Here is a 16,201-nt window from a genome sequence, read left to right on the forward strand (position 1 = left end):
ATGCACCTCATAAGAAGAACACCAGGTGACGAAGAGGTTCCACTTCAATGCATAGGCGTGTCTCTTAGACAGGGCCCTAGCGGAAGTGATGGTAGCCACCACCTGAGGTGGTAGGGTACTCAAACCTGCCGCGTCCCCTCATCCCTGGTCTTCAGTGATGCATGAGAAGGCTGAGTCCCTGCACTTCTCCGATGCAACACTGAAGACCACAGAGCAACAGAGGAAGTGGAGACAGAAGAAGTCAGAAGGAGCACCTGTGCCTGCCAGTCTGCCAGAAGGCTGAGTGGGGGGACTCAGCATTCTCAGATGCAACACTGAAGACTAAGCAGTGGAGGCAACAACGGAGTAAGTGGAGTCAGAGGAAGACACACAGCCTTCTGGATCTAGCCGGTAACCACCTGTGCCTGCCGGGTCCCAACAAAGAGGAAAACTCAGGATCCCTGAGCATCTGAGGCAACATCTGCTAAAGACCTTGAACTGGGAGCACAAGAGGCACCCATGCAAGTTAGAGAGCACCTGTGCCTGTCCCAAAGGTGCTTGCATGCTCCATGTACGAACATTCTTTAAAATATCTTCTTTTGTGTTCAACAGAAGAAAGAAACTCATACAGGTTTGGAACAACATGAGGATGATTAGAGTAAATAATGACAAAATTGTCGTTTTTGGGTGAACAATCCCTTTAAACTCAGTGGCCAGAACCATCAAGCCCCTCAGATAAGCACTTCACACCTGAACCACAGAGCTCAGAGGAGCCTTCAGCCCACTTCTCAGCTGGCAGCTTTGGTTAGCACCCACTTTTCTCTTAATTTTACTTTGACTTATTCAAAACATGAAACACTGAATCTGTTTGTATACAATATTGTATTTGGCTATATGTTTTATATTTCAATACATAATTTAATCTGTGGTGAGTATCAAATCTTTTCAATTCAGAACACATTTAAAAAGTAGAACTTAGAAGCGATATGTCTTTAGATTTTCTCTAAGAAACTCTAAAATCTGCTCTATGTTACATGATCATGTCTGCTCCTTCAAAAGTTGTGGACCAGTCACCTCCACAAAAAAGAAGCAGAAAACCAGGGACCAACAGTCGGAACCAGTCAACTTATTTATAAATGTTTATATTTTATATGAATACATTTATTTAAAAATAAACTGTCTCTATAGGCTAAATGTTAAAAAGACCCTGTACGCTAAGCAGAACATTATAACAAAGTACAATTCCTACATTCCACAATTAATGGTTGACGACAATGGTTGTATAACACAACTGCAGTTTCACTACACATTTTCTTTCAGTTGTCTACATTGTTTTCTTTATGACAGATTTCAGTCCAAGACAACAAACTTGTGAAAATCTTGGGATCTTTTATTTATTGGGGTGCCTATCACACGACCCTTTCTTACTTTAATCAGGCCTTTTGTATGCAAAAACTATTTTCAGACAGTTATTTCTGCATTTAATATTTACTGGATTTGCCAAGTCATTTAAAATACAGTGTTCCTAAAAGTTGATACACGACAGTTATTTTATAAAGTTGTCTGGAAACATTTTTTGCTTAGGCTACTTTATGCAAAAAAATAAATATTAATGTACTGTGTTGAGCTACTGAATAAGAAATATGTCCAAGAATTTAAGAAAATCATGATCATCTTGTGTGTGGAACATAGCCAGTTCTGTTCAATACCGTCGCTCTGTGGGTAAAGAGCTTTCAGTCAGTTGCCGCAGGGTGGCGACAGAGAACACCGTACTTTCGAATGTAAATTAGATATGTCGTCACAGCATACGTATCACTGTAAACATGGCGGAAATTCAGATTCGTCAACGTGGGGAGGAAGAAAGGCGCTGCGTTCAGAATGAAGCAATGTGAGTTGGGGAATGAAGCGGCAGGGATGGCGGACCAAAAGTTAACGGTACTCTTCAAACTTTCAGCCGCGGTTTTTTATGGAGTCAGCTCTTTCCTTATAGTTGTAGTGAACAAGAGCGTCCTGACTAATTACAGGTAAGAGGACTTTAACTAGAGTTACATACTCTGTATTTTACAAAGTGCTTGACTATCTGTCTATGCAGAATATTTGGGATAGTTGGCAACTTCGTTTTTGCAGCAGTATCATTCTCTTACGGAATAACGCTGTTTTCCGTGTGCCTATTTAAAAATTCAGTGTGAAACTGAGTATTTTTCTCGTAACAAAACAGTGCAATGTTATTACTATGCCGTAAGGGACATGTCGAATAACCGTTAGACCTATACCATCAAATGTAACGTTAATTCCATAGTATTATTTAGCGGTATTTTTTTTGTAATATTAATAGTATTTGACTTTGCTTAAAAGACATTCCTGTATCAACATATTTTGTTAATCCTAGAATAACATTCCTGATGGAAAACACTATCCCTAACGTTACCCCTGAACTTAACCATAACTCATCCATAACTAAAAACAGAGGGAAAATATAAGACTGCTGTAGCAATTGACCCAGGACATAAATTTGACATAAACTGTAAACTTGTCTCTCAAATTTAATTTGTTGATTGGAATGTTGGTTCAGGATCAACAAAGATGTTGATCCAAGAACATCTACTTGGTGAAAACAGGTTCAACAAGTTTTGTAAAAGTAGTGAGCCGACTACCTGTCTAGAACCATTTAAGAAGCTGATTATACATTGTTTAACTTGAGCTGCAAGAAGGTGTATAAATGGTGTACATTTTAGAATAAACATGCAATTGTTAAATACATGTTTAGTATGGACTAAAGTGAGTCATTGACGGGGAATAAATCAATAGCACACTGCATGTGATGGTTCATTTGTATAATAGCAATCAAAAGTTAGTAATAATGCTACTTTTACATTTAAAAACAAACAAAACAAAACCTCTGCTAAAAAGCAGTCTTTCCAAACAGGTTCCCCTCTTCAATATGTGTTGGCATTGGGCAGGTGAGTTTCCTTTTTTTCAGATACAAGTTTTTCTCACTTGTCACTTTGGACTTTGCACATTAGTAGAGCAGAGCAGAGCGGCATTTACATTGTGTGACTTTCCTCTGCAGATGCTGGCAACAGTTGTTGTGTTGCGGGTGGGAAAGGCTCTCCGGGTGATCACCTTCCCTGAGTTTGATGGTAGCATACCAAAAAAGGTTAGGAGTGGTAGTACATTAAACTTCTGTATGTTGTCACGTGTTTCCCACCCCCAAAGAACACGTGTATTCTAGGACAACTGTGCAAGTCTTATTTGTTGACATGGGAAAAGAAACCTACATGGGACTGCAAGACAGTGCTGCTTTGTAATGTGTTATTCACATCTTGCTTGTTCAATATCTAGCTTCTTGTAATTGCAGACGTTTCCGCTACCTCTTCTATATGTAGGAAATCAAATAACAGGACTCTTTGGAACAAAAAGACTTAAGTATGATACAGTACCATTAAATACATGTCTGCCTTTTTTTTTTTGAATGTTATACATTGATATATATAATCAATTTGTTTTTCCTTCCTTCAGTCTGCCAATGTTTACAGTATTGAGGAGGTTTTCTATTCTCTTTACAATGCTGGCGGAGGGTATCTTGTTAAAGTAAGTAAAAGTTCTCTATTTACTATGGAAATGTTTCTGATAGCTTACATCTAATTAATTAAAATTGATTATGATGATAAAACTATCATTGATTATGTCCCTTGTTACAGGAAGAAATTCTCTCGACCAGTTCAGCTGACAGTATTTACTATGATTCTAGGGGCCTTTGTAGCTGCAAGGTAAAAAAATAAATTCTTCCCACAGTGACGCATTGTTTTGACCAGTACAATTCAGCCTTATCTTGATTGCTTGAAAAATATGCCAATTATTCACTGCTGTACAGAGTTAAGTCAAGGTTTGCAAAAACTGTCACAACACAGATGTTAATTATAAATCACTATCATTGAGTATGAGGGGAAGACTGCAACCATTTCTACGCACATTTAATAACATATCTTATGTTCAAGTCTTTGATAAGTGCCTTTATATTTCTTGTGCAGTGCTGACTTGGCTTTTGACCTGCAAGGGTACATGTTCATTTTAATGAACGATGTCTTAACTGCTGCCAATGGAGCTTTTGTGAAACAGAAACTTGACTCTAAGGTAAGAAAGGCAACACATTCATGATCAAGATTACTCAAAGACCTTGAGTGCTCCCTTAAGAACGGGACACACCAAGCCGACGGACGGTCGTCGGGCAGTTTTTGTGCGTTGGCCGACTAAGTTTTCTCAGTGTGTTCCGCACGGTTCCACACCGTCGGCAGAAATAGGTCCTCGTCGGATTTTTTTCGACCGAATCGGTGTCGGGCCGTCGGTGAGAGAGAGAACTCTGATTGGCTGTTCAGCTTAGTGAACGAGTCAGTGCACGAGAATAATAGCAAAACAGCGAGCAAATAAGTCAAAATGGTACAGATAGAAGGCTTTTCTAAAGTTACGTCATCTTACCTGAGTGTTCCTTGGCGATATTTCAATATTAACATGAGCGGAGTGGAATAAAGAAAGTGTTTAGCAGAATTGATATTTAAAACGGTAAGCACGCACTGCTTTGTTTATGGCTTGTGTATCTGCAGCCTGCAGCGTCGGTTTCCCTTTTTGAATGACGAATATATCTGCAGAAATAGACAGTTGTCTCATTTACACACAGGCGCAGAACACTCATTCTAGCTGACATTCGGCTGTAGTTCTCTCGGTGTGTTCAAGTGCAGCTTTTCCCCCCGACGCGAGGCGACAACACAGTTGGCTTTCATCAGTGCTAGTTCTTTGGTGTGTCCCGGGCTTTAAGCAGCAGCTGTTCTCTGTAGACGTTAATTGAGAAATATTGCTTTCCCGTGCTTGCACAAAATTAAGCAACTCTCCTCATACATTGCAATAACTGAATGATCTTGATTTTAACCCTACATTTTCTGAATTGCTACTTATGTTCTGAATGTCATGAAGTAATTCACTGCAAAATGTTATTTTGCTTTGCATCGTTTTGTTCATGGTTTTTGAGGATATGTCTTACAACCTCTCCATGCCTGCATCTGCCTAATTTGGTGTTCTCCATGTGACAGGAATTAGGAAGCATTTTGTCCTCCTTTTAAGAGTTAATAAGCCTAAGTTAATAATTTCTTTTGCTATCCTAACTTCAATCCTGTTGGAACAGACCTGCAACCCATTTTGGATTTTAAATCTGTCGAGAACTACTGTTTTTTTATCGTTTTTGTGTTGAGTGCTTTCTCATCTGTATTTTTGCTGCATCCAATCCGAGCAAAAGTAATTCACATATGCATGTTCTAACCGTTTCAAGCGCAGACTTCAGTTTATTTATTAGATATGCCTATGGTTGAATTTGTTGAAACAGAGATTGCTTGGCAACCTGAGTGATGTTTATTGCATTACCCCACTGACTGACTTGGTCTGAATGTGGACTGATATGTGTTCTATTTGAGGCCTCCAGATGAAGAGCTAGTAGTTTTATAACTCTTACAGTTTTCGGTGAAGAATGTGGACTACATAGCAAGATTTATCTAGAGCTCTGACAACTTAAACATGGAAGCTGAGCTTATGCTCAGTTCCTGAAAAAAGACCTGTGGCCCTCTACAGCTGTTTACATACCATCTGGTTCTCTTTTAGCTAAAGGGCATCTAGAGTAGAGGGATCATGACATGGCATTACTGTACCTGATATTTCTGTCTCTGTTTTTTTCTTGTGGTCTTTCTGTTCTATAGGAGCTGGGGAAGTATGGCCTGCTCTATTACAATGCTTTATTTATGATACTTCCAACTCTGCTTTTAGCACATGTCACTGGAGATATTGACAAGGTAAGTCTCATGAACACACACACATAATAAATAAATAAATAAATTCAGCCCAAGCACAGGCTGGATCTAGGCTTTATTAGTTTATTGTTATACAGCGCTTCGCAGCCATTTCTTATCACATACCCATCACTTGATTGTAACTACTTAACTAAAACGCTCCCACACGGTATTTTTCATTTCCTGAAAAATTGTTTTTAAACAATTGCTGTTTAAAGGTAGCCTGGCTAACGTCAGACCAAGTCTCATTTGAGGAACCACGTGTTCATTTTCTCGTTTTTGAGGCGTGGTTTACGAATGCCCAGAGCCGTTTATTGGGCACTATGAATGTCTATCAAATGCGCCTGTACGTAGCTCATAGCCAATCGCTTCAATTATACCAGATGGCGTATGTAGAGTGACAGAAATTCAACGAGGAAAAAGATGATGGGTCAAAGATTTATTTGTACACGATGGCGTTTAGCGAATATTACCGTTTGTGCAAGATAAACATGAGGGTAGAAGGTAACGTCGAGTCTGATGCCATGTTGGATCCATAGATATAAACAAACTGCTTCGGTGTCGTCATCGTCTTGCTGCTCCCTCCCCGTTCTGTGATTGGTTCCCTTTTTCAGGGGAGAATCTGGTCCATGGTGTCCAGACTGCCTAGCAGCGTGAATAAAATCGCGCTGCGAGCAAGGCAGTATGGGGAAACCCAGGCTAGTTTAAAGGGTAGTTCACCCAAAAATGAAAATTCTGTTATTAATTGCTCACCCTTATGTCTTTCCAAACCGTAAGACTTTCGTTCATCTTCAGAACACAAATGAAGATATTTTTAATGAAATCTGAGAGCTTTCTGTCCCTCCATTGACAGCCTACACAACTACCACTTTCAAACCCCAGAAAGGTAAATGTTTTTGCATAAATAAATGTTTTTGCAAACAAAGCATTCGCATCACTTCATAAAATTGAGGTTAAACCACTGGAGTCACATGGATTATCTTAACTACCTTTCTGGGGCTTGAAAGTGGTAGTTGTGGGAACGGTCAATGGAGGGACAGAAAGCTTTCAGATTTAATTTTTAAAAATCTTCATTTGAATTCCGAAGATGAACGAATGGATTACGGGTTTGGAATGACATGAAGGTGAGTAATTAATGACCGAATTTTCATTTTTGGGTGAACTTTAACCCTTTAAACAAGTGGATCCTTCAACTGTTTAGCTTAGTGAGTCTGCAAATTAGTGCCTAACGAAAAATTAAGCTTTAAACACTTTAATATTTTCATCGTTATGTTGGAAAACACTTTTATCAGAACCATTTATTTTAAGCTTGTGTAGATTTTTTGTTAAAGCTGTGAAGTTATTAAGCAATATCTCAGGTAGGTTTTTTCCTTTGTGTTTTATATAATGGCCAGTTGTAGGTGCTCTAGGCATATTTTGTCCTTGATTGGTTGACACATGTTTGTTGCGTTTTACCGTGAAATGAGAGTTCTGTCTTTTTTAAAAAAAATCAACACATCAGTGATTTATATCATTCTCCCGTGACCCAACCACAAATAATTGGTATGTTTTTTTTTTATTACTTGGCCCGTCCCGACTCGTGGATTTTCCAATCACTAGTCTACACTTAGCTAAAGAGATTCGCTATAATTCAAGACAATATTTACATTTTAATTGCTTTAATTTTCATTTATTTATATTTTGTAATTTTTTTGCTGTCTGTTTAATGTTTGTCTTTGTATTTATAGGCTATTCTGTTCCTTCCATAAAAAATAAAAAAATAAATTTTCTAAAATTTTATATAATTTTCTCTAGTGATGGATATTCTCTTCATGGATATTGGCTCATTAAAATGTTTCTTGTTCTTGAACTAGTTGCACACACATGTAATTTGGTCATGCTCAGTTATATATAAGATATTGTTTCTACACACCAGACCTTAAATAACCCCAGGACTCTAGAGTTTTCTAAGAGTCCCATCTCTCAACAAGACCTCATACATACCCGTAGATGATCTGGCAACCACGAACACACCATCTGCTCAGCTGCAGTGAGCTGAGCTCACATTGCCAGGGAACACACACCATTAGTTGTTTGGAATGACTGTGCACACTTGTCATAAATTCTTTTGAAATCATAGCAAGCTGACTGCGATAAATTTCAGCATGCCTGTTCCTGCCTGAACGCTTTTCCCATTTAGAAATAACTGCAATTTCTTAGTCAAAAAGTGTGCTAGTTGAATAAGCAGTGTGAGCACAAGGCTCAGTTGTTTGGGAGGTTAGGATGACAGGGCCCTGCTCCATGAATACCTCATTTTATTTAGCTCAGTTTGTTCACAGGGAGGCCCCAGTTTATTTGGCAGGCACTGCTTCAGGAAGGAGAGAGGACAGGAGGCAGTGTGTCTATGCACAAAGCCGCCATTATACCAGTCAGTGTAACTATCAGATTGAATGTAGTAGCTTATGAAGTTATTCTTTAGGTATATTCTTTTTAGGTGAGTTCTTCACCTGTTTTAAGATGGGTTGAGTAGATTCCTGTTGTTTTTAACTGTCCATTTGAATAGATTTTTTGCATTTGTAATGAAAAAATGTGGTTAATATGGAAAGTCTTTGTTGTATGTGTGACATTTTACCATGCAAGATCTTGACCTACATATTTCCCTTACAAACGTTTCTGTGAAATGTAATGATTAACTAAGGCAATTACTCTGTTTATGTTTTTATAGTGTGTCATATTTTTTTCATGCATCCCTAAATGTATTTTTTCCCTCCTTAGGCTTTTGATTATGAAGGCTGGTCAGATGCGCTTTTTATGAGTCAATTTATTCTCTCTTGTATAATGGGGTAAGTTGAAATAAAAACTTTGTATTTGGTAAATACTGGGTAAAACTGTTTATGCAGTTTGACATAACTGTTTAATTAAATTTGGTGTGATTTACTAAAAAACTGATTAAGTAATTTTAATTTTCACTGTTTGTATGGTGTAGTTGCCATCAGAATTCAACAAATGAAATGTCACCAAACAATTAAACCCCATCATAGAAATGCAAACACCAGCGGGCAACAGCAGGTTGCTGTCTTTACAGATATAAGTTTAAGTTGATAAAGTGCTGAGGAAGATTATTTTATTAATTCATTGCATTTTCTCATGGATTGCAGAAGTACTTAAAGCCCCTGATTATATATTTTAATGGATTGACTAACTTTTCGCATTGAGTATTAAGGTGCGGTCACATTTACCATTGTTCGGCAAATTTTTGCTGGACAAATCCAGTCCTTTCGATGGGAATCTGCATGTCCGGGGGTTTCCTATGAAGGCAAAAAGTTTCCCACACACATAAAGCTCATGTTCAAGTTGGTCATGCAAATTCATTGCACTGACCAGCAGAAAAGCTGCTTGGTTTGAAAGTGTTAGCTGTGCTTTATATTGACAATTGACCTTTTTTGCCAGCCAAATTTCACCAATGTAACCGCACCTTTAGATTCATGATTTTAAGAATTCATCATTCAGCAACATTCATTCTATCTTCTATTTCTTCATTTGCAGTTTCATTTTAATGTACTCCACCGTACTTTGCACTCAGTATAACTCTGCGCTAACTACTACCATTGTCGGCTGCTTAAAGGTAAGAATGTTTCTTAACACTGCTTTTGCTATATTAATGACTTTTTGCTATATTAATGACTTTTCTGTCCCTGCAGAATATATTAGTGACATATATTGGAATGGTGTTTGGTGGAGATTACATTTTCTCATGGACTAACTTCATTGGTCTGAACATCAGGTATGAAGTGAGCTTTTCCCAGAAGGAAACAGGTGGGGATGCCAGTGTTTCCCCTAGGATTTTATTCAGGGGGGGTGTTAGACCCCCGAAACTAATAGTGCCGCGGAGCGGGCGTGTTACGAATATGTGGTGGGTTAGGGTCACAATATTTATAGGTATTTAGCACTACCAGTGATATTGTCGGGATTTTCTAGCTAATTGCCTAAACAAAATATGATAGCATTATAATATAACAATATGTAACAACAAAGTTTAAAGTAGCTTCATAAATTAATTAAAAACATAAAGCAAAACACACCTGATGCACATTTAGGGCCCTATGAAATGTTTTTTTTTTTTTTCATTTTAATTTAATTTTTTTGGACTAGTTTAAAATATAGAATATATAAATATAGTTTAAAAAAATATATATATGAAATGTTTTTTTTTTTCACACAAAAAAAGTTGTTTTTTTCTGATAATCAAATGAAGACAAAACATTAAATAAATTTATTTTAATCATGAAATTAAACAAACTTTTTGTCAAACAACGTGTTGCACAATGAGCTTTACTGTTAAAAGTAAAACATGGAAGAAAAATTGTGATTATTCCTTATAAATGATCATCTCAACTTTTTTTTGTGTTAGTATTATTTCATTGAGACGTATGTACTGTACAACAGTAATATATTTCTGTCAAGTTAAACCGGGTTGCCTTGAAGACCTTTGAGTTTGTGTTTATGACATGACGATAGTTTTTCTCAAATGAAGCGGTTAAATTCTCACAAAGTGACTTTCAGAGGGGATCTAGAGACTGGAGATGAAGTTCATGCATTCCGGTCCTCATATAGGCAAAAACAGCGCGAGCGTCACACGTGCTTGAGTGTGTGTGGTAAATGAAACTGCGTGTCGTCTGCTCCATTCATTCACACTGAACATGCAGGATTCGTATTTAAATAGTTTTTTTGCGGTTTAATATTCACACACGTCTTCATCGCGATTTGATTTCAAGTGTACTGAACTGCTTTTTATTTATTCATCAAAAACAAATTCCGTGAAATTCCGCGTTATACAGTAAATTCCATTTTTTTTACTGGATTCCGCGATTCCGTGCGTCCGCGTTATCTGCATCGCGGAAATCATATAGGGCCCTACACATTCTTTGTTCTTCTTTTCTATAAGTAGAGTTTAAGACTCTTACTCTGACGAAAATGACTTGAACGCACTGCCGTCGTAAACACAACTTCCCACCTCGTAAATACGAACTTCCCACAGTTGCCAGGAGGACTTGAAAGCAGGAGCTTAATGAAGAAAACAAGTAACATGTAAAGAAGAAATAAATAAATAAAAGTAAGTAACAGTAAGAAGTAAAAACAGTGCAACCCTTTTTAGGATTGTCAACCTCTCCGTTCCTCTTTGACATTGTTACCGCTAAAGGTAGGCTATACTGGTACATGGATATTTTTTGGGTCATTCTTCAGGGCGGGCCGTCCCCCCAAAACAACGGTAGGGGAAACACTGGATGCATGAATTCATTGCGACGCTAATGATAAATGTACTTGTCTTTTCAGTATTGCTGGCAGTCTGGTGTATTCCTACATTACCTTCACAGAAGAGCAGACCACCAAACTGAGTGAGAATACAAACAAACTAGAGGTCAAAGGGAAAGTGGCTGTATGACCAATGGTTGGATGCTGCAAAGTTTTGGTATTTCTTGCAAGAGCAAGTTGGCAGAAGTCACTCCTAGGATTTTCTTGTTTGTTTTTGTGATATAAAGAAGATAAAAGCTGTAAGACTGTAAAAGCTACAGCAGGTGCAGGCAGGACATCGTCTCAAATGAAAGCGCTTCAAACATACTGGAATATGTTGTTCCAGAGTAAATATTTGCCTGTTAATTTTCACTTCTGTGAAGAAGTTGTCCGTTACAAATTAATGGAATAAACCGTTTTCCTTGGCATGTTGGACACTTGTCATATAATGGGAATGATGACTGTCATTATTGTTGAAACACCTGTTGTATTGCCTATTGAAGAGTACTTTTAAATATGTGTTTTAGTCCGTAAGACTATTTATTCTTTATGAGAGATTGTTTTATTGTTAGGATTAGAAATTGGTTTTATTGTTGGGTAAAATGTTTTCCTAGCTATGAAAAGGGAGTTATTTGATACTTTTTTAAAAATAGTTATTTGACAGTTCTGGTACCCTGTTGAGTTTTACATGAATGTTCCTTCAAAACCTGAATGGTAAATTGAATGTGAGTGTTTGAGTGTTTAAAATAAGGTACATGTGTGCAACTTAAGAGTATCTTGATAAAGCTTTAAAGAAGAAATATATTTTAAGCATTGTCAGTGTTACAGTGTTCAACTGGACAAACTGTTTTTGTATTTGGGAATGGGATGCAGTATCTCCATTTGCTTTGTACTGGCGGAATCATGGTTGTTTAAAGGCAAATGGTGTAGTAATTGCACTTGAACAGTTTACAGCTTTTCTCAGTTGTCAGTTATTTAAAATGAGTATTAGTTTTTGCAATAACATTGAAATACAAGTTACAAAAACATTTCAGTATTTTGATCTGCCTTTGTTAAACACTATTATGGTTGGGATGAATCAGAAAGTGAATTATTATTTTTTTTTTTCATACTTGTGTTGGCATTTTTGACCATTTGATAACATCACAGGTTTCTCAGTAATGTTTTGTGCTATACATGTTATACATCTGGATATCCTGATGTATTCTGCGGTTACTGAATGAATGTCCATTCTAATTCATGTATCCACTTTTTGAATACTTTGTCCATAGCTTTGAGATTCTGTTTTACAAATAAAGTGCATTTCTGCGCTTTATTTTTATCCACTGTCTTCAAAGGCATTTTTGTTGCAGATATATTTTATGGGTTTTAACTTGTTCTTTTTATTGCTCTTTTTTTTCCCATTGTTTTTATACAGTTTAGTTCAAGAAACTCCTCTTTGTCAAATTCATGTCTGCAAATGCTCAGTGATTGTATCAGTGAGAAACGGGAAATGTGTAACATTAAAAACAAAACCTCAATTCAAAGAATCTGTCCTTTTTATTTCATTTTCTGATGTTAAATAAAATGCTTTTCTTTTTAAAAAATGAATTGTGTACTACTTTCCCTACAGTTTAATTCTATATGATTTGTGTTACATAAAATCACATGAATTGTCTAACAAATACAAATTAAACCGCTTAAGATTAATATCGGGGGGAACGATCATGGTAGAGGTAAGAGTAATTTGTTGAAGAAAACACTAAAGTCTCAAGTAATGTTAAATACAGATCTTGTCCATTCAAAACCCGCTGTTCTAAAAACATGAATTCATAAGAGAGCCCATGGCTTTAAAATGCTAATTCTCATGCAGTTTTTAGTTCTACAAACTGGCTGCATGTAAAATAAAATCCATGTAAAATAGCCAATTATATCCAATCCAAATAAAATGTCTGATCCATGTAAAATAAAATGCTGCAAGTGGTAAAACATAAAGCAGTGATTCTTATGTGAGTGTATATTATATTTTGAAAAAAATACTATTAATTTGAAACGTACTGGCAGAAGCTGAAACTGGCAGATTCTCAAAAGCTAGTACTTGTTTTGTTTTTTCCGTTTTTTTTGTGTGTTTTTTTTACATTTACATTTGCAATTACTTTTTTGGGACTGTGTTTGGATAACAAAATGAGTTCATTTAGTAAACCGACACGTCTGATTTCAAATGCATCTGATTTCTGGTTTTATAGTAAATATTTTAAAATGGGCCTACAGAAAATTAATTTTGAAATATTCTTACAATGATAATTACGATTTCCAAATACTCTACTATACTATGCGTGTCAACTTTTCGCAGTGCCTGGGACAGGACTTTTATTTTGTAGTACTCACAATAATAGTGCAGCTCTACTTAGGTAAAGTTGGTTTTATATTCGCACATTCGCACTTTCACGTCTCAATAACAAGCGCAATAAAGCACATTTTTGCTAAATAAAAGCAGCTACATGATCTTTAGGACAAAGATGGTGAACTACAACACTCTCCACAATCAATCAAAACGGGCAAATATTGTTTTAATGGCATACAAAGTTGCGACTGTTCACTGAACATTCAATGTGTGTGGTAAAGAAGATTAGGGACCGTCTAAAAAGGTCTATTTTTTTCCATTGTGTGCAAACAGACAACTACATTTTTGCAAAGTACAGATGTACCAGCAAATCTCTCTCACATTATGTGTTCTAATGCTATTGATTGCACTTTAGCAACAATAAAAAATGCATTATAATGAGGAAACCTGCTTCACTTTACATAATGTACATAAATATTTTTAGAATAAAATTACATTAATTCACCAAAGGGATTTTTTACTATCCGAAGGTTGTAGCATGTTCCTAGTGACCACACTGACTTGCTACAGGTGAAATTTTGACAAAAAGTCCCTTACTGTACATACAGTTGACAAATATGTGTTTTTTTTAAATTACTGTAATTCACCCTAAGTATTTGTTCGTGTTCCAAAGGCTGTAGTGTTTTCCTACAGACCACACTGACCTACTACAGGTGAAATTTGGACAAAAAGTCCCTTACTGTACGTACAGTTGACAAATTATGTTTTTTTTTTAAATTACTGTAATTCACCCTAAGTATTTTTTCGTGTTCCAAAGGCTGTAGTGCTTTCCTAGTGACCACACCGACTTACTACAGGTGAAATTTTGACAACAGTGTACAATTATCAAATATGTTTATGTAATGAGCATATTATTACATATGTTTATTACATGTTTATGAAATAAACTGTAAATCACCTATAGAGTTTTTTATATATATCCCAAAGGTTGTAGTACTTTCCTACAGACCAGACTGACTTACTACAGGTGAAATTTTGACTATAACTCCCTTACTGTACGTACAATTATCAAATAAGTTTATGAAAAAATTACTGTAATTCACCTAAAGTATTTGTTCGTGTTCCAAAGGCTGTAGTGTTTTCCTACAGACCACACTGACCTACTACAGGTGAAATTTGGACAAAAAGTCCCTTACTGTACGTACAGTTGACAAATTATGTTTTTTTTTTAAATTACTGTAATTCACCTAAAGTATTTTTTCCTGTTCCAAAGGCTGTAGTGCTTTCCTAGTGACCAGACTGAGTTACTACACATGAATTTTTGACAATACCTCCTTTACTGTACGTACAATAATCAAATATGTTTATGAAAAAATGACTGTTATTCCCCTAAAGTATTTTTTCCTGTTCCAAAGGCTGTAGTGCTTCCCTAGTGATCAGACTGACTTACTACAGGTGGAATTTTGACAATATCTCCTTTACGGTACGTACAATAAACAAATAAGTTTAAGAAAAAATTACAGTAATTCCCCTAAAGTATTTTTTTCATGTTCAAAAGGCTGTAGTGCTTTCCTAGTGACCAGACTGACTTACTCCAGGTGGAATTTTGACAATACCTCCTTTACTGTACGTACAATAAACAAATAAGTTTAAGAAAAAATTACTGTAATTCACCTAAAGTATTTTTTCCTGTTCCAAAGGCTGTAGTGCTTTCCTAGTGACCACACTGACTTACTACAGGTGGAATTTTGACAATATCTCCTTAACTGTACGTACAATAAACAAATAAGTTTAAGAAAAACTTACAGTAATTCCCCTAAAGTATTTTTTCATGTTCCAAAGGCTGTAGTGCTTCCCTAGTGATCAGACTGACATACTACAGGTGGAATTTTGACAATACCTCCCTTACTGTACGTACAATAAACAAATACATTTAAGAAAAAATTACAGTAATTCCCCTAAAGTATTTTTTCCTGTTCCAAAGGCTGTAGTGCTTTCCTAGTGACCACACTGACTTACTACAGGTGGAATTTTGACAATATCTCCTTTACTGTATGTACAATAATCAAATATGTTTATAAAAAATTTACTGTAATTCACCTAAAGTATTTTTTCCTGTTCCAAAGGCTGTAGTGCTTTCCTAGTGACCAGACTGAGTTACTACACATGCATTTTTGACAATACCTCCTTTACTGTACGTACAATAATCAAATATGTTTATGAAAAAATGACTGTTATTCCCCTAAAGTATTTTTTCCTGTTCCAAAGGCTGTAGTGCTTCCCTAGTGATCAGACTGACTTACTACAGGTGGAATTTTGACAATACCTAATTTACTGTACGTACAATAAACTCTTATTTTTATTTATATGTGTTATTAATTTGTACATAATTGATTTCAGTAGCCCTATGATTCTATAGCATGTGATCTATCATTGCTGTGATAATCAGAAGAATTTTTAAAACATTGTGTACAAAAACGGTTTGAACAGCTGCATCTTTTAGACACACAAAGACATCAAGAATCAGCGTATGAATTAGAGGTGGGCAGATCGATTCTAAAATATCGATACTTCGATACTGACGTGGTATCGAAAAGGATCGATACTCACATAAAAATATCGATCCATATGTGTGTGTTTTTTTTTACCAGTAATTTTTATTAATTTAGCACGCAATTCTATGCGTAAAATAAGCTTCTAAGTGGAAAAATAAGCGAATGTTAGCGGATAATTGTGTAGGATAGAACTTTTTCTCAGTCATCTGGATACAAGACGAAACCAATCAATCACAGAGAGC

The 16,201-nt window shown here is 36.2% G+C and overlaps 1 protein-coding gene across 1 annotated transcript; it reads left to right on the plus strand.

Annotated features, from left to right (window-relative positions):
* The first annotated feature begins 1,779 nt into the window (after positions 1-1,779).
* On the plus strand, positions 1,780-12,601 carry slc35d1a (solute carrier family 35 member D1a). The gene is made up of 12 exons (XM_084129349.1): positions 1,780-2,003; positions 2,906-2,939; positions 3,050-3,136; positions 3,338-3,405; positions 3,499-3,570; positions 3,681-3,749; positions 4,011-4,113; positions 5,721-5,813; positions 8,565-8,632; positions 9,336-9,414; positions 9,491-9,573; positions 11,124-12,601. Exons 1-12 carry the CDS (start codon positions 1,858-1,860, stop codon positions 11,230-11,232), a joined length of 1,011 nt encoding a protein of 336 aa, XP_083985475.1. The 5' UTR covers positions 1,780-1,857; the 3' UTR covers positions 11,233-12,601.
* Positions 12,602-16,201: the final 3,600 nt, after the last annotated feature.

Source organism: Abramis brama, assembly GCF_963993115.1.
Source record: "Abramis brama genome assembly, chromosome: 11".
NCBI classification, from domain to species: Eukaryota; Metazoa; Chordata; class Actinopteri; order Cypriniformes; family Leuciscidae; genus Abramis; species Abramis brama.